Below are 26,050 nucleotides of genomic sequence, written 5' to 3' on the forward strand. Positions count from 1 at the left end.
CATGAAATATTTTGTTTCTGAAAGGTGAAAAGAATTCCTCTGAGAAAGCAGCTCTCTCGTTACTAGCTTTTTATTGAACGTGGAGAAGGCACCACGGATGGTTTTATATCAAGTGCTTTGCTAACTTGGTGCTGATGACCTGGCATCAATTACAATATTCCTTAGGAGCCTAAATGTTATATAGCTGGGGCAAAAGGCCCAATTTAAGTTTTGATTTCTCTTTCAAAAGCCCAAGGACTTAACAACTTTCGATTACTAAAAAAAAAAAAGCTATACTTTCCATCTGCAATCATTTCAATGTAGTTCCAGGAAAAAAGGTTTCAAATGTTAACCTTACTTATTTCTTTGTTGTTTCCCCTTTTAGCTCCATCCTTCACCTTGCCAAGTCCCCCATCTTTTACCTTGCCAAGTCCCCCATCTTTTAATGACCTGAAAGAACGTGCCCTTCTTCCTGCTCTAAAGAATAACATGGTCAGTACTGTGAGGATGAAATAGGTAATTTTTTTTGGTCTAAGCTGCAAAAAATATCCTTCAACAGATTAAAAAAAAAAATAGTTCTTCCTGGTTTTCATTTCTTATCCATTCATTTAATGAATTCTTGTCTACCTACTGTGTACAATGCAACACGCTGGCCATTCAGGGAGGAAAAGATCCCGAGCTAGTCTTGAAGGAGCAGATTGGGTAGAAGGTCCTCCATCTCAGCATGTGTTCACCTTTATTTGCTTAAAACAAACAAAGAAACAAACAAAACCTTCTACAGGGTTGGTAAGAGTTCAGATGAACAGATTTACACCACGTCTTCTCAGATACTCTCAGCTCTCACAGCTCTGCATGTTAGAGTTTATCTGCTAGTTTTGGCTCTGACTTCTGAGAGCAAGAGCTTTATGGACCCATGATCCAGTGCTATTCCAGGAAAAGGAGAACTCTGATGAGCTACTAGGATTTTTCAGAGCAGGTAAACACCACTCTCAGATCAAAGACTGAGTCTCAAATAGTCTTACAAGACTTTGCTATTTTCCCCCCTTAATATGGCACTGCAAGACAAATGATATCACAGTCCCATACATAAGTAAGAATTCACTAAATATTTGTTTTCATTTTATCATTGCTTTGTATTATGGTGTTGCTTAAGACAATTTCATGGAAGCAAAGAGCTAAGGATAGAGAAATGGATGGCTTTACAACGTTTGGATTATATAAACTATATGAGAAAAGTCTAGTATGGCAGGTGGAGACATTTCTTACAACAACTGACTGGTAAATCACTAAAAGAGGAATTAAATCTCTTATCCTACTTCCAAGAGATTTGCCAAATATGTGTTATCACTTAAGTTTTACCTGAAAACTTGTAATTACAAAAAAAAATCCCCAATACAAACTTGCAGAAATTATTCAGCATTCCAGCTGAGTATTGTTTGGGGGTAAAAACCACATTTTTCTCATTAATTTCGAACATGGGGTAAGACGGGAGAGGACATATTACTTCTAAGATCTCTTCCCGATCAAAACTTCCCTGAGTCTGTGCATCTCAATAACATTGATATTATTGTAGGTGCTCTCCCTCAGACTTTTATTTTTAAGATTGATTGAGGGGTAGATCTCATAAAGAAAAGCCTCAGGAACAAGGAAGGAGGGAGAGCGCTTCAGTAAGTCTTGAAATTATATGGAGAGTCAATGAATGATTTTCAGGTAGGCTCTCCCAGGCCCTGGGGATGCAGGGGAAACATGGGATGAGATGGGAAATCAAAGAACTAATACTGTAGCTCAGATCATTGCAGATCAATCATCACATCTGTGCTTGTCTTTAGAGAAGTAGTTTTATTTTTCTCTTTACCTTTTTGGAGAGTCAGGGAATGGAAGACTCGGGCTGTGACAGTGTGTCCGGTTTACCAAAGGAATACATGACATGGCATGATTCCTTCCCGATGTACTTTGCCTCTTCAAAGCAGTTCTTCTTCTTGCCCAAAGCCATAGAGCTGGTTGTTTTTGAGGAAATAAATATCATTCAGCTAGAAAAGGGACTGTGCCAATTTCCTGAATATTTTTAAAAGCTGGCATTTCTGTTGGAATGGGCTAGAAAACAGTTTGCTGGATGCCCTGCCTATGTTGAAGCCAATCTCTTTCTAGTCAGCAGAAAAATCCAGAAAGTAATGGGAAGACTAAGCAAAAGCCCCAGTCAGCCTGGTCTGGATTAACATTTTAAGGTAATAAACATCTCCAGCCTACCTTTGCTTCCAAATGGCATCATGGTGCCATGCACATAGCAGGCATTCAAAATCCTTGGCTGATTTTACTGACTCTTACGATGCCACTTAAGGCATTTGAGGGATATTCTATTCTGGAGCTTTTTTTCCCACAACATTTAGTGGTGCCATGGAAAGGTCATTAACGTGGAAAGAAGGAAATTAGTACTGAGTTCTAATACTAATACCTAGTATTAGTACTAGCTCTAGTTCTAGTACCTTCCACTTACTATCTTGGGCAAATAACGTTAACTGTTCAACATGGGACTGCACATTCCTGTTTGTGAAGAAAGGAGAAGGTTATGCAAGGTGCTTTCTAAGGGTCTCTTCATATCTGAAAAGACCCATGGTTGCCAGTCTCCTTGTGGGTAAGAATTCAACATGTCTGCCTGGATCAGAACTTGAATTATTTCTTGGATACTTAATTAAATAGTTACGCAAATATGATCATATTTGGAATAGGAAACTGCAAGATGATGTGGTCTAGGAAGGTGAAATATTATGGAAAATTAAAGGTGATTATTCCCCAAGTTGAAGCAAAAGAGGGCAATTCAATAAACTTCTATCATCTGATACCAGTTACTATTCATGACTACTTTCAACTTTCCTGAATGATTAGAAATGGCCAGGTAGTATTCCTCAATCAATACAAATTTTACCACAGATTCTCCTGGGTAATTTTTATATTAATATTTACTGTAGTTCAGTTATTTAAATAATACATGTATGTGCTCTAGAAATTTTTGAGATGCACAAATAAGAAAAAAGAACACTGGTAATCACACCATCTAGAAATAGTCACTCTGAATATTTTGACCTATCTCCTTACAGATTTTCCCCTAACACATAAATTGTGAATACAACACATACACAAATACACAATTGGAATGATCTGTACATTGATTTGTAACTGCTTTTTTAAAATCACTTAGCAATATACAGAGAACCTTCTCTCATGCCATTATATAGTTTTCTAAAACATGGTTGTTTTCAAGGCTGCTTATGGATATATGATTAATTAACCAATACCCTAGTGTTAGATATTTACATGTTCCTAAGTTAATTCAGATAACTGAAAATTTGGGTAACTGCATCAAGCGGCAATGACCCACATGCAGGAAGTGGAATGCAGAGGTCTCTGGGACACAGCGGCTCTAGAAGTTATCAGTACAATGGGCTCATTAAAGAACCTGCAACACCCGCCCTGAAGCACTACGATGAATCGACTCTGTTTTGCAACTTTTGCTCCAGAAATGTATCTCCCTACTTCTCTGCTGGTAATGGGGAGTCTCAAATAAAACATCCCTTCTCTAGCCCCTTCCCAGAAAGCTTCCCACACTGTGTCCTGGAGCTGGGGAGAAGGTCTGCTGAGCACTCTTTGGGATCAAGGACATGCATGCCAGTAAAAGAGACGAGTCTCTAAGCCATTTAGACATGGGAGCGCTCACTATAATAATAATTTTTAAAATTGCTATAAACTTCAATGTCCAGCGCTTCTAAGTATCATAAATGGAAGGTGGAATTTCTAAGAAAGGGGAGAAATAATTACTGCTACTTCTGTCAATTACTTTTCCCATTAGTTATGGGGCATTTAACTGAGTGTGGCTCACTGGAATTCAATTGGATATCTGTCCTCACTTTCTGTATTCCTACAGTAGATCTTCAGGTCTTGGATTAATGAAGCTTATGGGCAACAGTGTTAGGAGTCAAGGTACAATAAGTTTATGTCTCCAACTGTGTCTTGATGAACGATGAGGTATAAAAGCATAGGAGAATTAGGTCAATGGTGTTCATAAACAGTACATCAGGGCCAAGAAGCTGGTAGCAGCATAGGTTTTAATATAGTCTGGTATCGATTCTTTTGGCCAATGTCCCACTTTAACAGTGTTAAAGTCACACTTTAAGATTTCAGATGGAGAGGTAGAAAAGAAAATCAATAGATACTATCTTTCCACTACTAACCAGCTACGTATCTATAGTTCTCTGCCACACTCACATTTAAGGGACCTAAAAGATGCTGTGGGGAGGGCTGGCCCAATTTTCAGGCTTTAATGACCTCAGGTATCTACTCTGACCACCTCAAAGATTACAGCTTGGAGTCCTAAAGGTTCACGGGAAGGAGCCCATGATCCAGAAGGGATACACATGCATTTGCTCTATATTTTCTATTTCATTAATATATAAAAAAAGCTTTAAAAAACCCCACTTGTTATACAAAAAGGTCTGACTAAAAACATAATCATGTATGTATTAAAAAAATACATACAAAAATGCTTATAGTGGGCTTCCCTGGTGGCGCAGTGGTTGGGAGTCTGCCTGCCAATGCAGGGGACACGGGTTCGATCCCTGGTCTGGGAAGATCCCACATGCCGCGGAGCAACTGGGCCCGTGAGCCACAACTACTGAGCCTGCGCGTCTGGAGCCTGTGCTCCGCAACAAGAGAGGCCGCGATAGTGAGAGGCCCGCGCACCGCGATGAAGAGCGGCCCCCACTTGCCACAACTAGAGAGAAAGCCCTCGCAAAGAAACGAAGACCCAACACAGCCATAAATAAATAAATAAATAAAATAAATAAAATTAAAAAAAAAAAGAAAAAAAAATGCTTATAGTGTTAGGCTGTGAAGAAGAAAACGAACCAGAAACTAAAGAGTCTTTTGTAGTGTTATAACTAACAGTTTTATCTTTTATTATTCTTAATCATTAGACTTTCCAAAATGAATAGGTTTTTTTAATATAAAAAATAGATTTCATTTTCAAAAAGTCACACGCTGCTGGAGGGCAATGAGCTGATCTACTAAAAGTGTTTTCTTTAAGCGCCAGCTAGAATCATAGGTGAGCACTTAAAAAATTACGTCAGTGTTGAAAAGGATAACCCTCATTTGGTAATCAGAAATTCCGACTCATCAGTTACCAACTAAGAGGAAAAACTAGGAATAAATGCCACTAAGGAATTCTTTCATACATTTAGGAAAGAGAAAGAAGAGAGTTACAAACTTACCCAGATTCTGTCATCTAAACTCCCTCGAAAATATTCTTCTTTTTTCCAGAAGTTGTGCAAACCCTACTTAAATTCCAACAACACTGTGTTAATTTTGCTCAAATGCAAGCTGAAAACATATTTTAACATCCTGTCAGAATGAGATACTAAGAGTGTCGATAAATTGACACTAAAATAAATGTAAATTTAGATTGCTGTTATAAGTGGCCGCCTGGCTCTGCGAAGACGTTAGGTTGCTATAGTATTTTCCATAGCAACTTTGCACCTTATTACATAAATATTCCCTCAGTGTCCTCAGAGCCTGCTAAGAAAACAGGATTAAATCTACACCCCTACGTGATGATCCTGCATCAAAACTTATCGGAATGAAATGCCCCAAAAACATAATAAACTGCAATCTAGATCATGGTGCTCCTGGCAGTTGAAAGGCATCACAGCGCCGCAGGCTGGGCACGGGCGGCTGTGCCGTGACCTCGTGCTGCCCACTGGCCATTTGTCTACATTCCTCCTGGGCCAAGGTCTCCGCACGTCTCCCTTTCTGAACATTGGCTGGTAAGTTCCTCACTTTTCTCCTCTGCCTGCCAACTACCCATCAGCCCAAGAGCCCTTCACCACACTCCAGGGGCTCCTGTCACCAGGCCAGAAGCCAGGGTTTGATAGAGCCGGAGTCCTCTCTGCAAGGTGGCTGAGCTGGGAGCATGTGCTGGGCTGTCACACAGAAAACTATTCAGAGAATAGTTTTCTGTGTGACAGCCCAGCACATGCTCCCAGCTCCAAGCTAGTACTGACCGGCTCCAAGCTAGTACTGACCAGGCTCCAAGCTAGTACTGACCAGGCGTGAATTGATGGAGACCAAGCTAGTACTGACCAGGCGTGAATTGATGGAGACCCTCAACCAGGGCTCGCCTGGGTTTTCTGGAGGCGCCGCTCAGCTGAGTGGCTGGAGCATTATGGAAAAATCTGTGGTCTCCGAGACACAACACACTTTCAGCAACCCAAATCGATCTGACACGAAACACACGATTATGGAAAATCTGTGCATATATGAGAGCGATGTTGGGAATCCGGCATTGTTGCCGGCTACAGAAAAATAAGATTATAAGAGGGCTCCGCTTAAAGACAGTTTAGCCTCCAAACGTGAATTTACAGAACAGATAAGCACGGTCCGGTTGGGCAGGAGTGCTGCCGTGACAAAGGAATCCTGCTCCACGGGGTCGGTTTAACAGCATCTGCCGCTTACATTTAAAAGGTAAAGAAATGATTTCTACACCGTTCAGAAACATATCCATTACGAAATGGGAACACTAACTGCACATGAAATCAAGGGACTGAAAAATCTACCCCAAATAAACACTGATTTGATTTCCTTTGGCAAGATTAGCACGATTTAAAAAGATAAATAAATAAAGGGAAGAAACAGAGAAAAAAGCCTTGTCTCCTTGCAAATGAAGCTCTATTTCAACAGATTAGGAATGAAGTAGGCTGCTCAGCCCACCTCGGAAGACTGATTTCATCATCTTTAAGCCATATAAGTTTTAATTAATCGCACCTCCTTGTTTGGCCCTTGGGTTCCCAGAAGACATTCTGTCATGGTTGGAAAGAAAACGCTCGTCTTTAACTTGGCGGTGACTGATGGACACACATCACTGTTCTACGTCTCCTTCAGATGGTCGTCACGTGTCAAAACAGAAGGTCTACAAACAGCCGATCCTTCTCACCACTGGTGCTCCTGCCTTTGGGAGTCTGCTGGGCAGGGAGCACAGTCCCAGGCATGTGAGACTGAGCCATCTCACTTTCCACGTCTGAAGGCCCTTGTCCCTCTGCCCGGTTGTGAGCGACCCCAGAGTAAGCCTGCTAGGATCACACTCAATGTTCCTTAAAAGGAAGCTTCTACCAGCTGCGAGTGATATGGCTCCCGTCAGGCCCCCATCAGTCGGCTGCAGGACCCTGAACTGGAATCCAGTAGCCCTTCCCTTCTGTGCCTAGGCTGGTGCTGGGGGCTGCAGTGAACCTCTTCTTGGACTCGTGCCTAAGTGTAATCTGTCTGTTGGGCATTCTTATGTCTTTCAAAAGCACTCCCATACAGGAACTGTATCAGAAAAATGAAGGCAGTCCTGGTGTTCAAAGAGATCAGGGGATAGCCCGAGAGAGCCTTATTATTAATTTTTTTAACCTAAGACTTCCAGCTATATATGAAACTGTTTAGACAGACTGAATACTGCTGATTCCAAGTGAACTGAATTATGAGTCCCTAATTTGACTCAGTTGGCTGAAAGAGCTGGAAAATCTTTGTCTGACTTCTTACTGGAATTAAAAAAAAAAAAGTCGGTACCTATTTTATGGTGAGTTTCCATGGAAACTTGACAACCCAGAAAACATTCTTCATAATTAAAAGAGTATTTGCTCCTATAAGGAGCTCAGAGTTTAAATAAGGTGTAATTAAAACCCAAGAGCATTTGTGCATATGGCATGGTTTAAGGGTCGTCTATTAAGCAAGGGCCGTTTTAGATTTACTCTCTTCTAAAATCTGTGTTCAGTGTACAATGTATACTCACCAAATATTGGGTTAGGTACATACACTGGAGAGTGATGTTCATTCTGCTTTATCCTGAATTTAAATTAACGGCTTAAAATATATTTGGCGTCAGGCACTGTATTTCTATTAACTTAAAATGTTTATCTCTTTAAAAGTATCTCACATCTCGGAGCGCAGGGTAGGCTGTGTCTAACTCTCTCCATACCCCCTGGGTCCACAGTGTCTTGAACACAAGAAGATGCTTGACAAATGTTTGTCAATCATTAGAATGATGCTGAGTTTCAATTCTCTGGTCCATAGTCTCTTCAGCATGTGGCAGTGAATTCTGGGTGTGCAAAAGTTCTGAACGTTGTGGAGAAATGAACCATTCTTGTCTGAACACGCTTCTTAATGCCTGCCATTTCAGTTTAACCAGAGTTAAGTGTTCTTAGGGCTACCATCTTCTGACCAACTTACGCGACGGAACCATCAAAAACAGGGACCAGAAGAAGGGGATTATGTAACTGAAGTTGATCAACTTTTATTGAGCACTTACTTGGTGAAGGGCCCAGGACCAGGTGTTGGGGGATGACTAAGATGAGAAGCAGAGTCACAGTCACTGAGTTACTTGTTACACGCTCCCCACTAAGTACTGTTGGAAGGGCTTCATACGCACCGACTCACTGAACTCACAATACTGACACTAATCAGGTTCTGCCAGGGAAGCCTTACCATCTAGGACAGACTTCTCTTCTCCCTTCCTTCCTGTGCAACTCCTGGCCCTCCCCCACTGCCAACCTGGAGGGAGGGAGGAAGGAGAAAGGGTGAGGGGAAGGAGGGAGGGAGAATAGAGGTGAGGGGAGAGAGAGAGGGAGAAGGAGCAATTGACCTGGCTTTTAAAGTTTGGCTTGATTGCAGCAGGAGACAGACTACTATGCAACAATACATTTGAATTTTTATCAAAAATTATCTTCACAGACTTTGGAACAGGATGCCGATTTTCTTGAATGAATGCTTCGATAAATCTGTCTTGATTTTCAAATGTATTAGCAAAACTCATTTTCACTTTTATCAGCATCTTAGTTTGGCTCCAGCAAACTCCTTTTTCCCCTTTAAGAGTCACCGGCTGAGCAGCGGTGACTGGCCCGCCCAGAGGGATGTGGAAGTGACAGCCGGTCTGGCGGAACTCTGGCCAAAGACACACTGTAAATTACTATACGTGGTAAACAGCAAAAGTACAAGGAAATATTCTTCATCATCAGAAAAGCAGAGATGCCCTGAAAAACTTTGATTAAAAAAAAAAAAATTGAACCCAAGGTATCATACAAGTCCTCACATAATAAACCTTGCTTTTTCTGAAAACCAAAGTCAATTCTCTCCACCTCCCCCTCAGAAATGCAATAAAACCTGCGCAGGTTTTTGTTCTAGGAGGGAGATGGAGGGCTGGGCAGGCCGGAGGCTCCCGGGAGGGAGGGTGTTATCCCCTGGGATTTCCAAGAATTCCTGGGTCAGCTGCTGACCCAGAGGCAAAGTCTCACTGTTTTGGCAGAAAAGGAGGGGGAAGGGATTCCTTAAAGGATGGAGAAGTTTACTTCTATTTCAGGTCTGGCAATTCCTCTGTCCGTTCAGTACAGTGCTCTGTTTTCGGAGGCCTGCTTGGAGGTGACTAGACTAACACATGCAAATTTGTACCTAAAAAAATGAGTGGCCTGTCACCTAAGGAGATGCCGCTGGAAGGCCTGTTTCCCTCAGGCTGTAGGGCCTCAGTCCCCCCTTTCAGCAGTTCACACAATCTTGTCTGAAGCTTGGTCAAAAGACAAGATGGGATTCTTGCTGTTAGGCTGCACCCCTCGAATATGCACAGCTGAAAGAACCACCACCACCTGCCTGCCTTTTGGCAGGATCTTGAGGGCCCAGCGGAATAAGGAAGGTCAGTTGCTTTCCCTTCCCTCCAATCAGTCTTGCGCTTTCCTCATAAACCACACACCGCATTCTCCGGGTCTGTCTCATTTCGAAAAGCACAAAAAAGACTTTGAACTCCTCAGGGCCTGGCATCTGAACCTCGGTTCTTTCATCTCTGCCCTCGGCCTGGTGTGGAACACGCACTGTATTGTGTTCATTAATTCTGCTGACCAAGGAACGAGCCTGGAGAAAGTTCTGCAAGTTCAAGTCCTACTTCAGGCTCTTATCAGACGCCTGGGAGGAAAACCACAGCGGTCTGGGAAGAAGTCTCTTCAGTCGAACTTCCCGGGAGGACCCCTGTGGTCCCCACTGAGAGGAGAGGTCCTTGGTATCCCTGTGGATTCTTCCGGAGCACAGATCAGGGGCCAATCCTGCAGGTATACGCTTGCTGCCATGGTCTGTAAGATCTCCTCTGTGGCCTATTACTATTCTTGAGTCATTATTATTCTTGTCTTATCCCAAGCAGGCTATGAAATTATAGATATTTCTTACTTGAGAAATTGACAGGTTGTTTAAAAAGAAATGTCACTCCCCGCAAAATAAGGGGAAAAAAGCTACAGGTTCAAATCAGAATTCCTGATTGATTCCATTCTTTTCTTCTACACCTACCTTATAAAGATGTTAAGGATCCAGGTTTTGTGTAAACTTGCCCCTCATCTAGCCAAAGACACACTGTAAATTACTATAAGTGGTAAACAGCAAAAGTACAAGGAAGTAGTCTTCATAATCAGAAAAGCAGAGATGCCCTGAAAAACTCTGATTAAAAAAATGATGAAAGCTTTTTTTGAGGAAAAAAGTTATTTATTTATTTATTGGAAGAGCTCATTGAATTTAAGAAAAATCACACCCTAAACTCACTTTCTTCTTCTGATATATGAAGGTTTGCAGAATAGAAACGCTGCGTGGAAGGTGGTTTCCTCAAATAAGCAAATCCAAACCCAATAATCGAGCAGTCCTGAGAAATCTGATATCAGTTTAATAAGAGACATACATTGACACATAAATGCTCAGTTCATTTTTCAGACAAAGGATATATGGCTTCAAAAAATAGTGGCATGGTGCCTGCTTTTATGCTAAGCTTCTAAAAGATTCAAATGAACGGAATTTGAGGATGAAAGGGAAATTTTCTAAGGCAGTGGTTCTCAAACTTTAGCCTGCATCAGGATTCCGCAGAAGGCTTTAAATCACAGATTCTGGATCTCACGTCCCCCCCTCCCCCATCCTCTTGAGTCTGATTTAGTAGGTCTCGAGTAGGACCCGAGAATTTACATTACGAATAAGTTTCTAGGTGATGCTAACATTGCTGGACTGGGACCATGCTTTTAAGAACCACTGTTCTAGGGAAATGAAACTCCCCTCTGTATACATCTGGATGCAGGAGCTCTTTCTCGTGATCATCTTATGCTTCTGGCATTCTCTTCTAAAGCCCTGGAGAAACAGAGCATTCTGACCGCTATTTATTTATTTATTTATTGAAGTAGAGTTGATTTACAGTGCTGTGCCAATCTCTGCAGTACAGCAAAGTGACTCAGTTATACACATACAGACATTCTTTTTTATATATATCCTTTTCCATTATGGTTTATCCCAAGAGATTGGATATAGTTCCATGTGTTATACACTAGGACCTTGTTGTTTATCCATTCTAAGTGCAATAGTTTGCATCTATAAACCCCAAACTCCCAGTCCATCCTTCCCCCTCCTCTCCTCCCCCTTGGTAACCACAGGTCTGATCTCTACATCTGGGAGTCTGTTTCTGTTTTGCAGATAGGTTCAATTGTGCCATATTTTAGATTCCACATATAAGTGATATCATATGGTATTTGTCTTTCTCTTTATCACTGACTTCACTTAGTATGATAATCTCTAGTTGCATCCATGTTGCTGCAAATGGTATTATTTTGTTCTTTTTTATGGCTGAGTAGTATTCCATTGTATACATGTACCACATCTTCTTTATCCATTCATCTGTCAATGGACATTTAGGTTCTTTCCAGGAGGCATAACTCTCCCAGACTTCAGACAATACTACAAAGCTACAGTAATCAAAACAGCATGGTATTGGTATAAAAACAGATGTACAGATCAGTGGAACAGAATAGAGAGCCCAGAAACAAACCCACGCACCTACAGTCAATTAATCTTTGACAAAGGAGGCAAGAATATAAAATGGGAAAAGAAGTCTCTTCGGCAAGTGGTGCTGGGAAAGTTGGACAGCTGCATGTAAATCAATGAAGTTAGAACACACCCTCACACCATACACAAAAATAAACTCAAAATGGCTTAAAGACTTATCTATAAGACATGACACTATAAAACTCCTAGGACAGAACACAGGCAAAACATTCTCTGACATAAATCATACCAATGTTTTCTTAGCTCAGTCTCCCAAAGCAATAGAAATAAAAATGAAGATAAACAAGTGGGACCTAATCAAACTTACAAGCTTTTGCACAGCAAAGGAAACCATAAAAAAAAAATGAAAAGACAACCTATGGAATGGGAGAAAATATTTGTAAATGATGCGACTGACAAGGGCTTAATCTCCAAAATACACAAACAGCTCATACAACTCAACGACAATAAAAACCAACAACCCAATTGAAAAATGAGCAGAAGACCTTAATAGACATTTCTCCAAAGAAGAAATATAGACAGCCAGTAGGCACATGAAAAGATGCTCAACATCACCAATTATTAGAGAGATGCAAATCAAAACTATAATGAGGTACCACCTCACACGGGTCAGAATGGCCATCATCAATAAATCTACAAATAACAAATGCTAGAGAGGATGTGGAGAAAAGGGAACCCTCCTACACTGTTGGTGGGAATGTAAGTCGGTGCAGCCACTATGGAAAACAGTATGGAGGTTCCTCAGAAAACTAAAAATGGAATTACCATATGATCCAGCAATCCCACTCCTGGGCATATATTCGGACAAAACTATAATTCAAAGAGAAACATGCACCCCTATGTTCATAGCAGCACTATTCACAATAGCCAAGACATGGAACTGACCGGTCAACCTAACTGACCACTTTGTAATCTTGATGACTTGACCATTTTGGAATCTTGATTTTGGCTTCTACTAACCAAACTAGCAAAGATCCTCTGTTCCTGGTCACCCGAAAAGGCCTGGGAGAGGTGAGTGTTTTATTCCCTTTTTGGCAAAGTTGGCGACTGTGGTTGTTCCCAGGCCCTTTAGGAAACACTCTTCCCCTCAGGCAAGCAGTCTCCCTTGGTGCCTCCTACGTTTGAGTGAGCACTTCTCCTGCTTGCTTTTACAACATCAAGGGAATTACATACAATTTGAGAAGAGAGTTTTAAATCAGCATCTCAGATTAGGCAGAGAATATCAATCAAGGTTCTCTCTAAGCTTCTCTCCTTTTTATAACTCAAGGATTGATGCCCCTTTCTTGGTACCAAATGGGACCATCCCTTTGATGACAGGTTAGGAACTAAAATTTATCAGAAAGCAGTCTAGTTCTCCAGCACATTGCTTCAGAGGCTAGAAAGCTTCTTTAGGGATTAAACATTTCCCATGTAAGAAGTACACTGACTGAAACCAAATTTTATCTGTATTTCAGCATCAGTGGTGGCTGCCACACTCTGGAAAAGGATTTTTATGGGAACAGGCAAATATCCCCCAAAATAAGTGTGGCCCCAGACCCACATACAGAGAAACGACTGGAACAATTTAAATCATATGTGCCCAAGAAGGAATTTCAAGTTCTATTAATACAAGGCAGAGTCACTCAAAGATGAAAGTTTAGTTTAACTCAAATAAAAGTGAGTTATGGAGCCTGCGTGTCTGGAGCCTGTGCTCCGCAACAAGAGAGGCCGCGATAGTGAGAGGCCCGCGCACCGCGATGAAGAGTGGCCCCCGCTTGCTGCAACTAGAAAAAGTCCTCGCACAGAAACGAAGACCCAACAGAGCCACAAATAAATAAATTAATAAAAAAAAAAAAAAAAAGTGAGTTATGTAGCCATTTCTCAATCTGTATGCCCCAACTAAGATTAGGAAGATCATTAAGGTATCTCACAGGGATGTGGCAGTTATCCACGTTACCTGATTCATCAACTCTCATTTTTTTAGTAGGGCTGTCGCAGTTCTCATCATCCGACATTTCCATCTCTTCTTCTCGGCGGATGCCCATAAGCTGTTCACTCTGAGCGTTCCGGAGCTCCTGGAAGCAGAGGACCCATGGGCGTCAGAGTCAGCGACACATGACACACCTTTCCCAATGGTCTCTCCGTGTGTTATGACTGACACAGGAATGTCTTCACCTCCCAATCACTGCCCGACCTAATCTAGAGTGAAGTTCTGAGGGGTCTGGGGTGTGGACCAATCGAGGGATTCGGTATCAGACTTGGGAGAAATTCCTGATCACCAATGGTGAGTCAAGGGCTCTTCAGAAAATTATTTTAATCTCTGAATTTCCTCATTTGTAAAAAGGGGGACAATAACGTCCACCTGGTAGGGCTGTCGTGAGGCTCCCATAGAAATGTCTATTACCAGAACTGGAACGTAGGGGGCGCTAGGAATGTGAGCAAGAGAATTTCTTAAAAGGCTGGTCTACCACTGACCCACTGTGTCACTTTAGGGATGTTTCTTCATCTTTCTTAGTGTCAATTCACTCACTGAGATAGTGTGACAAGGAGAGTTTTGAGGATAAAAAAGTTAATGCATGTGAAATACTTAGCATCATGTGAGAGACTTGGTTCATTAAGTTGAAAATGTTGACCACTATTATTATTCATGCAAAATAGTGTCCCTGCATGTGTGTATGTGCCGATGTGTGATCACATACACACACACACACACACACACTTCAGATATCCAAATGCTGAAATTCAAATGATGTTGGAGGACAAAATAAAAACAGATGCCTTCTTTGTTGGTGTTTTACATTATCATGTGGGGTTTATTGTTTATGTTGTAATGGTTGTTTTAGCATCCCTTTAAGATCTAAGGGCCATTCCTTTCTCCACTTCCTAGAAAAGTGACTGCAATCAAGGCATTTAATTTCCTGAGCCTTTGTCTACTCACACATAAATGGGGTAGTAGTAATAAAGGCTGTTTGACTGCAAGAGTGTATGTGAAAACTCACTGTAAAAAGTAAAGAATTACACAATAAATTGTTTACTACTGTGCTTAAAAATCAGGACACTGTATTGCTTACATTAAATAATTATATTATTATTTTGGATAAAGCTGTAAATTATATATTTGCAAATCCTTAACCATTCTGTTCTTTTATATGTTCTGTCCTCAAAAAAAAACAAAAAACGGGGGTAGGGTGGAAAGAGCTGCATTGTTGTTTTTCTCCCCATTTAAATTGGAGTCTCTAAAAAAAAGTCAAACAGTTAAAATAATTTCACTTTATAAAAAATCTATGAATAACAATAAAACTAAATTACAACACCTAATGTATTAATGGCATGACTTTAAACACAGTTTAAAGTGCTCATTCGATGGATGGATGCGTCTATATTATTCTGTTATAGGTGCTCTCAACTCTCTTCTCTCCTTAGCACACAGATTTTAACTGTAGCACGATGGGAAGAGAATTCTGTATTGCTAACCACATTTGCGTGGTCAGCTCTGAACCCTGGGAACCACAATTGCAGAGACAAAGACAGGGAAGTCACCAAAGACAGGGAAAGGGGGAGGGCAGAAGGCAAGGTCCCTGGGACAGGGCCACCCATCACAGGGCAGTCCTGAGAGGCACCAGGATGACAGGCAGTGTCCCCTCACTTGACCATGCCACCTTGTAGAAAGAGGTGCCAATTCCGCCTTAAATAACACCATCGGGTCTTGGAGGCGGATGTCACATGTGATTAGTGGGGAAGTTTTTAGGTTGTGGACAACTAATCTTTCTACTGACAAAGAGCCCAGTTTCCAAGGAGGTGGCCTGAAAATACTTGAAGCAAAGAAACTTCAGGTGGAAAGAATAAACGAGGCTAAAAGGACCTGTTGTTTAGTTCCTACAGTTAATGACAAACTGTCATACAGTAGCTGTTCTCATGGGGGAGGGTGGCAGAAAGGAAAAAATTGGAGGGAAAAAAAAAAAAAGCTGAGGCTGTTTCCACAGGGTGCCTCTGGTTCAGCAGTAAATCACTTGTACACTCTAATAAATCTGTAAAGGTGTTGCAGATAATTAACAGATGCTGTTCACAGGAACGTGGAAAAATCAAGCCAATTATCAAGCTCATATGCAACTGAGAAATCATCCACCATGTTAAATTGCCAACTGGTATTTAATCAATCGGGCAACATGTAGGAGAGAAAATCAAAGGTAATTTAGAATTCTATTTCCTACTATATCAGAAGAGGTGGTGGTGGGAGTGGCAGGGAGACACAAAGACCCTTTACAGAAGCATCTTTCTGGGCTGTGTCCCTTTCTACCTCCCAGTAGTGACCAAAGCAAGCAGGCTTCCTTGGGACAAGGCTGGAAGCCTTCGCGTGTCCTGCTCAGCAAGGGAGGGGATGGCCCTGCACGGGGGAGGCAGGGCTGGGGGAACGGGATCGGACATGGCAGGAAGCGTGATTTAGATCAGTAACGGATAGTTGCCACCACTCCCAGATTAACGACAGCCTTTTTTATGCCCGGGTTTATTCAGCATCATGCCACCTGCCCTTCTCTTAACGTTTCTTTTAATCATGTCTGGTTTTATGTGAAGCCAAAAAAATAAAAAATAAACAATTCATAGGCAGATCATTCCCAAATCTGAATCATAATTTATGGATTCCAATTAGTGTTTCAGAACCCTCGATTCATGTATTTCATCATTGATTTTCGGGACTCTTTCCTCATGAAAATCAACCTTGACATGGGGCTCAAGTCAGTGTCTGGGAGAGCACTGGGTAAGCATCCTTTGGTTTTCTGGCCCCCGAAGAATAAAAGAGAAATCCCACCTCCTGCATCAGTCACCAACTACCTTCTCGGTATTTGTGAACAAAATAAAAAATGTCCTTCTTAATAATAAATTGCACTAGCCTTTTAAGTGTCCCATTATTGTGCAGTCATTCAGTACTCACCATAATAACAGTGATAATAAAGAATTCACTTGGTATGCATATGGATGCTACATCAAGTGCCATTGGTATTCAACTGTAATTTAGCATTAGTTAATGGGCACTTAAAATGCTACCCAAATGATTGATACTGCAGTACTTTGTGGTTCCTCAGACTCTACATAAAACACTTATTTTACAAGTGTGAGCCCAAATCATTAAATTAATAAACCTTACCTTCTATAAGTTTGGGATTTGGAAAGAGGGGATTATCATTTAGAGAACTTTAGTATTAACATGCTAGAGACGGAGAGGCATCCAAATGAAAAACATTCTCTCATTAAAAAAAAAAAAAAGAAGCAGCAAACAAAGACAGTATACTTACTTTTAAATTACAGGTTCAAAGCGTACACTACACTGAGGATTTAAAAATAACAGCTGGACCACCAATGACTAATGACACAATCGGGTCCTTCTAGGTGGCAGCGAAGGTTAAGTTCTGAACTCTTGCCTTGGGGTAGATACTCACACTTCACACATGCATTGATGCAGAGGGATGGATAGGGCTAGCCTGGACATTCACTTCCCTGAGGAAATTTGCTCTGGGGAGAGGTCTGATAGGACCTGCTGGCTAGCACAGGGGACTAAGACATTGCTTAGGATGAGAAGATGTGGATGAAAGGCATACTTGCCATTTCTAGCCAAAGAGCAAACCGTCACCATCATGTTGTAGAACACTGAAAAAAAACTCAGTAATTTAAAACTAGTTTTCTATTTTACGTTACACTTTTTTTTCTTTTTTTGCACAGTGATTAGGCCAAGTGTCTTAGCTTATTTCTGAGCTCTTTACTATGAATGGGAGAGATGCTTTTCTCCCCTTGGCAGGGGAGAAAAGCACTCTGTCCTCTAAGCATTAAGTCAGCTGCTTTTCTGGATAAGGAACAAATCTGAGCTGCATTTGGAGCTGACAGTGAGGGCAGGATGACTGCCCACTGGAACAAAAACCATGGTGGCTGCAGCCACACTATTCCCTGCCAATCCAGCTGTGTGATGGTGGTTAAAAAAGTAATAATAAAATCACCAACCTCAGAATGCTTTCGCCAAATGTCTATGTTCTTGCGCTGAGCTTTCGAGAAATGGTCCCAAGCTTTTTGTCTGGTAGAAGCGTTGAAAACGGCCACAATCTGCTCAACTTTGGTGAACAAGGAAGTCAAACAAGACAAGTAATTTATGTTGTGATCACTATAGGGAAGCAAAGCAAAGACACTAGGAGTCTATGGATGATGTCGCAGCAGAAATAACATCATCAATATCCATCCAATTTGTGCCTTTTTGTACTTACATTTTAGCAAGGTTGGGGAGGTCTCCCTTCATGTCTGTCTCCATAACTTTAGGTTAAAACAAATTCTAAATATGACTGGGAAAAGTTCATGGACATCTGCTTCCAAGCATTTGTTAGCTCTTGTCTAAAAATATGACTTGGTACATCTATACACCTAGATCTACAGATGTACAGGCACTGGTGTTGACATACAAATATAGATATACAGATCAAGTAATGCCTGGATTGGGGCCTTAGAAGTGAAGCCCGGTGGGAGTGGCTGAATGAGGAAGAGCCAAACATATCTCTTTTTCGCTTTTGGTCTCCATCTCAAGGACCCCAGTGCAGCCCGCTGAAGACATTACCGTGTCCAAGTTCCAAGTTGGGGCAATGAGTAGTTGTGTCGTATCTCCCTTCAGTCCCAAGGCCATTGTTACTCCCTGGTCCCCTTTTCTCCCCCTGTTGCACCCATTACAGCCAGCCCTCCAGCCCTCTGGCAGAAAATGGGAGCCACTGCCTTCACCTCAAGACAGAACAAGGCTCACCCAACCAGCAGCACCGCATGCAGATCTTATTTCAACACCATATGGCGTCCTTCGTAGTTCATCATGGCCACATACCATTCTCTGTTACTCCATTTTCACTTTCATAAGGCTCTCCTCCCTCTGGCTCCCGACCCCCTGGAAGTTCTAACTCCTAACACTTTGACTTAATTTAGCACTTCTGTGGCTTCCAGGGGAGGTGCTACGTCCATGATCAATGTTGAAGGGTAGTGAACAAACGTAGACGTAGGGAAAGGGATGGGCTCTTAGTAGTGGATGTGAGAGGCGGGGTCAACCAACTGCAGATTCAATCTTGCTTAAGCAGTTATTGATCTAGTAAGCACGGGATTAAGGAAATTACAGCACTGAATGAACCATATGATTAAACCTGAACTCCTAAATATTTAGTTAGGAAGGCACAGTCAAAATGAGCTTCTTAGGGATGCTAATGCTCTACTTAACATAAATCTTTCTAAAGTGATTCCCAAGGCTCTATTCTAAAAAAGGACATCAAAGCTCTTCCAAATCTTCCAGGTGTCCAAGGAATGTCAAAGAGTAATAGAATAATCCCCACAGAGGAGCAACACCTGGTGCCCCAATTTCAAAAATTAGTCCATAAAATAAACAAGTGTGTGATGGAGGAAAGGAAGAAAGCAGATTCCCTTCACTTACTACACGGTAAATATCTTCTAATGCTAATAAGCAACTGCTTCTCAATCTACGGGTGATTTTCACAGGGGCTTTTACATGGACCGTTTTCTAACTCAAGAAGATCGCAACTCCAAATCTCCTTATTTATCAGACTTGATCATCATGTCTCCTGATGAACTTGTTGCACTCGCCTGTAACAGGAGGATTTAAGCTAAGCTCGCGCTGCCCTTGAGCGCGTGCAGTTCCCCTCTCCTGCCTCACCTGGAGGAAGTAACACTGCCAGACCAGTCACAATGAGCTGCTCCCAGTGTTGACTTTCCCCTGACCACCCACCCCCAGGGCTCTGCTCGGATGCACTGCCCGTGACTGGCCGAGGAGAACTGGTTCAGCCCCACTGCCCGGGCTTCCTATGGCTTTGCCTGCAGGGAGGCTGGCATCATCTGGGGCCTCCAGATGCCTGCTGCACGGGCAGCACAGAGCACTCAGCCCAAAATGCCCATGGTGGAATCCACTGCCTGATGAGACTATCTGGCGGGGGTGGTGATCACGGGACTGTTAAAGAGTAATGGGTCTCATTGCTTTTAATAGTAGACCTCTTTGATCAGCATCATTTAGAAGAGTAAGAACTGTGGTGTCCTGACACCAGGCCTGAGGAGAGTGGACAGGAAGGGTCGAGGCTGAGTTATCTGGGTGATAGAAGTCAAAATTCTGCCGTCAATCAGAGAAGGCTGTTAATAAAGGGGATACACTAAAGAGAAAATTACGTGGTCATACATGCGTGTGTGGAGTGGGAGGAAGGTAAGAGAGACCAGTAATGCACTTGGAGGAGTACAGAAGGGAAGGTACTTAGAAGAAAGACTCTGCACAGGTTCAAGGGTAAAAATGGATCCCCTAATATCTACTCAAGGCATGTACTCTTGCAGATATTCCCTGTTTGAGGATAAATGCCTCAGTTATTTAGAACATGTTATTACCATATCCCAGGGTTTAAGTTCCATTCATTCATTCATTCATTCATTCATTGAGAAAACATCTGAGATCCTCCTAGTCACCAGGCATTTGACTGATTGCTAGAAATATATGATTAAGACAAAGTCCATGCCCTTGATGAGACCACAGTCTCTAGGGAGCAAGAAAGACAAGCAGATAATTATCCTATGCAAGAGAGGTATGGATGACAGCTATGGGGACACAATAGCTAACTCAGTAGATGGAGTCAGGGAACACCCCCAAAGAAAACAACATTTTCTAAGTCTTAAATGATGAATCAATGCTTGCCCAGTAGAGGAGGCAGGGGCGGCCGGTTCAGAGGTGGGCATGGAATTGTGAAAGGAATTTGTGTGAAAGTAGCTGGTGGGGATAGGGCTAAAGCTGGGAGGGAATAAGTCAGGAAGGACCGTGCATGCCAAGCCAGACTGTGACTTTATACTGTAGGCTAGAGGAGGCATATCCGAGTAGGATTTGTTTGGGAGAGATGATGAAGGCTTGAATTAAGACAGAGCACTGGAATGGAGGGAGGAGCAAGGAGTCGATAGGACACGGTGGCTGACTTGCTGTGAGGCTGGAGAGAAGAGAGACCAGGATGACTCAATCCTGAGAAGTACATCAGAGACCAAGAGCACAGGTGGAGGTCTGAGAAAGAAGATAAGGAGTTTACTTCTGGACAGGCTGAATTTGAGATGCCTGAAGGTCATCCAGAGAGAGCCAAAATACGTACTGGAGGTTCAGAAAGAAGTCAGAATTCAGAGGCTTATCTTGAATTTTCTGGGCCATTCTCAATTTCATGTAATTGTATTCTTTTCAGTAGCATAATTAATTAAAAGCAAAACTAAATGTGATTACTTTTATACTTCTTTTCTTATTAAGTTTTATACTTTCCCCCCACATATTAACAAGTTAAAAAAAACCTCAACCCCAAAAGACAAAAACTGTGTAACTCAGCTTAGGTTTAAAAAATACTCGCACAGTATTTCTATGGCCCAGTTGACTTCTCTCATTTCTGTGCAGACTGCCCCTGAATCAGCCACTCGTCTTGCAAATGAAAGATCTTGGGCACACAAAAGGACTCAGCAGAGTGCTAGGATCAGCAGGAATTCATCATCATTAGTGAAAAACTACCTCAAAGAGTATGCCCAAGTAATGAATGTGATTCAAAGACGGCATGTTTTTAAAACCATAAATCAGGACGACCACTAGGATTGGTGTCCCAGGGAAGGACCATCCTCTCTCCACTGTCTGCAACAGGAAACACCAAAGAGCAAGTCCCTGAATCCGACTACCACTCACCACTTCTCCAGTATAATGCATACTGCTTATTCTACGCACAGTAAAACTATGGGTAGTTACTAAGTGGAATCTTTAACACTCTACTTCACCGCTCAGAGAAGACAGAAATAGTAAACAAGATGGCACTGGCCTTTGTTCAAAGAGGTAGCGTGCAGACGTTGAGCTGAGAGCAGAGCAGATTCACATCAACCGCCACCGGGGCCTTCACCACCCAGGGGTCTGCAGAGTGGTGGCTGCAGGGCCCCATAAGAGCCTATAGCAATTAGGATAAGGATACTTCAGCATTCTGGAAGTATTAACAACAGAAAGGGCGCTCCATAAGAGAATTAATATTTACCCTTCACACCTTGCAAACCGCCCTCCCACAATTCTATGTATTAACTTTGCCTAAATTAGGTTATTTGAGAGAAATGAAAAAATTCAAAGTGATTGATTTTTCTAAAGTATGCTTGAATGTCCGTCTTAGGTGTCATAGCAGAGTCCCTAGTACATTTCCAGCAGGTATAAGTGAACATTAGCGGAGGATAAATAGAGCTTTGAGCAAATTGCTAATCACTCTTGGCAGAGACAAACCTCTTGTTAAAAGATCAACTGAGGTATATTAAAATTTTTGAAGTTTATTTTAGCAAAAATGGATTCCAGTTGAGCGGCACCAAACCGGAAGTGTTTAGGAGGGCACCATTGACAGGAGTTGGGGAGAGACTTACAGGGAAAAGGCAGAAGCAAAGCAAGGAGATTATTGTTTGGCTGTCTCTCAAAGCCTATTTGGTTATTTATGGTTGGTTGTCCTTAGGTTTCCATTTCTTAACCTTGAGGCATTTACAGGCTTAGGTTTTGGTTTGCATACTTAGGCCACCACGACATTAGAGCCTCCTCTAATGGCCTCTGTGTTTAATTAATTGAACACCCTACTAGTGATTATTCATTTTCTTATACACATAACATGCACACACATGTGTATAAATTCTTCAGCATTCCAACAAAAAATCCTAAGACTAGGTAATTTAACAACCTTTTTTTTTGTACTTTCCCCTCACCTCAAAATGTCTGGACATCTGCTGACTTCAGAACATACTTCTTACATGAGAGAGAACTTTATCAATTATCTTGAGAAGCACTTATCTTCAGTCTTCTCAGAAAGGACAAGCTCAAAACAGGACATTCTGGGTAAACACCCAGAAATAGAACACACTCAAACAAGCTCCCTGGGAAGGAGCCGGGCACCAAGCACAAAACCTCAGACTTCTGGTGGGCACGAGGCTCCTGATTCTTGAGCTCTGGGCAGAAAAGCCTTGGAAGCAATGAAAGAGAAAGGTTAGGTTCCTCCAAAGAACAAACCCAGACCTTTTCCTCCATGTGCTCCTGAGTCCGTGTCTTGAGTCCCCGCACCTCCTGCATCTTTTGTTCCAGCTAAGCAGCTGTGAAAGAGCTTTCAATCCATTTAGTCTCCCAAATATCAGGAGAAACCGATTAAAGTCCTTATAGGCAGTAGGCCTGCCTAAATAGAGCACCTCAAACAAATCTTCCAAGCTGAATTTTTGTTTTTAATGTTATCTAGGCTCCTGATAGAGCCTTAGCTCTGTGGGGTTCAGAGGAAATCTTATTTTCCTTTAAGGGATAACATTTTCCCAAATCCTCTGTGAAGAGCTCCTAAGAGATTTTCAAAGGCGCGTAACAAATGAAAGAGCCGAGTTCCCCCACTAGCGTTTTAGTGTTGTTTTTAAATACCAACAGCTAGGGTGGGATTGAAGAGCCTTGGCCCTGGATTGCAGAATTATAACAGAGAATGGAGTAAGTGATTTGGGCCCTCTGGATGCCCAGAGGAGTGAGACAAAGCCAGAGGAAGGAGCAGTTAGTGCTGAACACGACAGGGGAAGCTGCTAGAGTGATTCCCAAAGAGATTCCTGTGCCCTCACTTGTGTTCTGGGTCCTCACTCAGGAGCCAGTCAGTCTGGCGGGAAGCCCAGGAAACAGCATTAACTCCATCAAACCCATACATTAAGGAGGCATGGACCGGAATTTCAAGTCAAGGAGGAAAAAAGGCATTCTGGGGTTTTTGTCTTGAGATGAGTAAAAAGAGCCATGCTGTGTAACCCTGTGAATCCATTCCAGCCCTGGTAAACCTGAGGCCAAAACACCACCAGCAGGCACCACGGTTCTGACCTTCCTGGCTAGATGAGGCCAGAAATCTGGTTCTTTTGGGGAATGGGGTGCGGATAGGAAGAAAAACATGCTGATCAAATTATACAAAAAGAAACAGGGTGCTTTTGGCAAATTTTAAGCAAGCAGGAAATGGTGACATTGTTCCAATAAATGGTAAGATATTAGGCAGACAGTGACTTTTGAAGCTTTGTATAGTATAGATCCCAATATACTTCAGGGAACTGTAGATACCCTTATTAATGCATCTGTTCAAATATTCTGGAAAGTAATGGAACAAAAATCCATGAAGCTATTATAATTTTAATGGTTCCTTACAATATATAGCATCTATTAGGCTTTTTAAAATCCAATCAGTCACCCTGTCTGGATTATCCCTATTGACTAAATGAAAGTAATATACATATATAAGAAAAAAATGAATAAAATGAAAAGTAAAAGTCTATCTTCCCATCCTGACCACCGCCCATCCAGTGTCTCTCTTTAAAGGTAACCATTGTTAACAGAGTATCCATCCAAAGAAAAAGTTATACATACAGTACACTATGTGTAACCTTGTTTTACTTACATAAAGTGCTAATATTATTGATATATATACTGTGCTGTATCTTGCTCTTTTTTACTTAACGATCTTGGAAATCCAGTCCTACGTGTATTATCAGTAAGGCTGCAGTGAACATCCTCAGGCATATTTTCTGACACATTCTTACCTAAATATCTTTATAAGAAATTCTTAGCAGTGGAAAAAATATACAAAAGTGTATGAATTTTTAATTTTTGAGAGCTAACGCCAAGTCGCACTCCCATTTTATGCCCACAAGTGTTTTTCAGGCTGTTTTCCTATCCCTTGTCAACAGCTGGTAATCAAATGTTAAATTTTGCCATGCCTGATCAATGAGAAAAGGCCTGAATTACATGATGACCAATTCTCTGAACGCAAGCTATCCACATCTGCAGTTTCCATTGTGAATCACGGAAAGAAGTCCACAGACTCATCAGAACTGCCCTTTTTATCAGTATCTGGCTTGTTGTGAAGACTGATCATCTAGCAGGAAGGGAAAAGACCTGGTTTCTGGGTATTCCTTCTCCTCTGTGACCCTCAAAATGGTGACCCTGCTTTCCTCTGGGTCACCATCAACTCCATGAGTGGTGCTAGGAAAATCAGGTAACAGTAGCTGGCTATTTCTGATTACTTAGACTTACTGGGCCAGGCACTATGCTTGATGATTTAAAACAGTGGTTTTCAAAGTGTGGATCCTGGACCAGCATCGTGGGCATCACTTGGGAACTTATTAAAATGCAAGTAGCCCCTAGACCTACTGCACAGAAACTCTGGGGGTGGGGTCCAGCAGATTCTTTTTCTAAAAACATCTTTCCCAGTTTTATTGAGATAGATATAACTGACATACAGCACTGTGTAAGCTGAAGGCGCGCAGCATAATGATTTCCAGTATGTACGTACCATGAAATGATTACCACAAGGTTAGTTAACATCTGTCATCTCACATGGTTACAAGTTTTTTTTCTCAAGATGAAAATTTTTAAGGTTTACTGTCTTAACAACTTTCAAATACACAATATAGTACTGTTAACTATTGCTGTCGGGCCGTGCATTTCATTTCCAGGAATTACTTATTTTATAACTAGAAGTTTGTGTCTCTTGCCCTCCTTCACCCCTTCCCTGCACCCCCCAACCTCTGCCTCTGGCAACCACCGATCCAGCACAGCCTGTTCTTCCAAGGTCCCCAGGTCATTCCAACGCATAATGAAGTTTGAGAACCTCTGATTTAAAACATTACCTCATTTAAATTCCCCAACAACGATCTGAGGCAGATGCTATTATCATGCCCATTTCACTGAGAAAGAAACTGAGATTCACAGAGAGGGTATCATTACCAGTCATATACTTAGCAAGTGGTGAAGTTGGGAATGGAAAATAGCATCTGTGCAACTTCAAATCGTGCATTTATACCCATCTGTATATGCATTTGTACTATGGGCCAAAGTCTTACGGACACTGGGGAGCGTACCGTGCCAGACCTTGCACTAGGCACTGGGGACAAAAAGATCCAGAGATGCTGCTGGCCCTTGCAGCCCCAGCGAATCCCAGTATGAGAACTGCCGAGAGGGAGGCTGCAGAGAGCGCCAAGGCAGGCAGGAAAGGCTTTAAGAACGGCTGGTCCAAAACGTTAAGGTGAGCAGAATTTTCTACTGCAAAGAAGACAAATATTTGCGGCTGTGATGGGGCAGGAAGCTGCACTGAGCCCTCTCCAAAAGTGTACTGAGGAATGTGAAAGACAGCAAAGAAGAATCCCAGGGTCTGGAAAGAGGGCCCCTGCTCACCTGTCTACC

General features: G+C 42.0%; 1 protein-coding gene across 8 annotated transcripts in view; it reads right to left on the reverse strand.

The window, feature by feature from the left end:
• ENOX1 (ecto-NOX disulfide-thiol exchanger 1) overlaps positions 1 to 26,050 on the reverse strand; it is a 612,162-nt gene that overhangs the window by 112,364 nt on the left and 473,748 nt on the right. For all 8 annotated transcript variants that reach the window (XM_061170742.1, XM_061170743.1, XM_061170741.1 and 5 more), the window contains 2 exons: positions 17,824 to 17,930; positions 13,790 to 13,907 (listed from right to left, as the gene is read on the reverse strand). In XM_061170742.1, coding sequence (XP_061026725.1) covers positions 13,790 to 13,907; positions 17,824 to 17,930 — 225 coding nt within the window. The remainder of the gene's footprint in view (positions 1 to 13,789; positions 13,908 to 17,823; positions 17,931 to 26,050) is intronic.

Source organism: Eubalaena glacialis, chromosome 16 (genome assembly GCF_028564815.1).
Source record: "Eubalaena glacialis isolate mEubGla1 chromosome 16, mEubGla1.1.hap2.+ XY, whole genome shotgun sequence".
In the NCBI taxonomy this organism is placed as follows: domain Eukaryota; kingdom Metazoa; phylum Chordata; class Mammalia; order Artiodactyla; family Balaenidae; genus Eubalaena; species Eubalaena glacialis.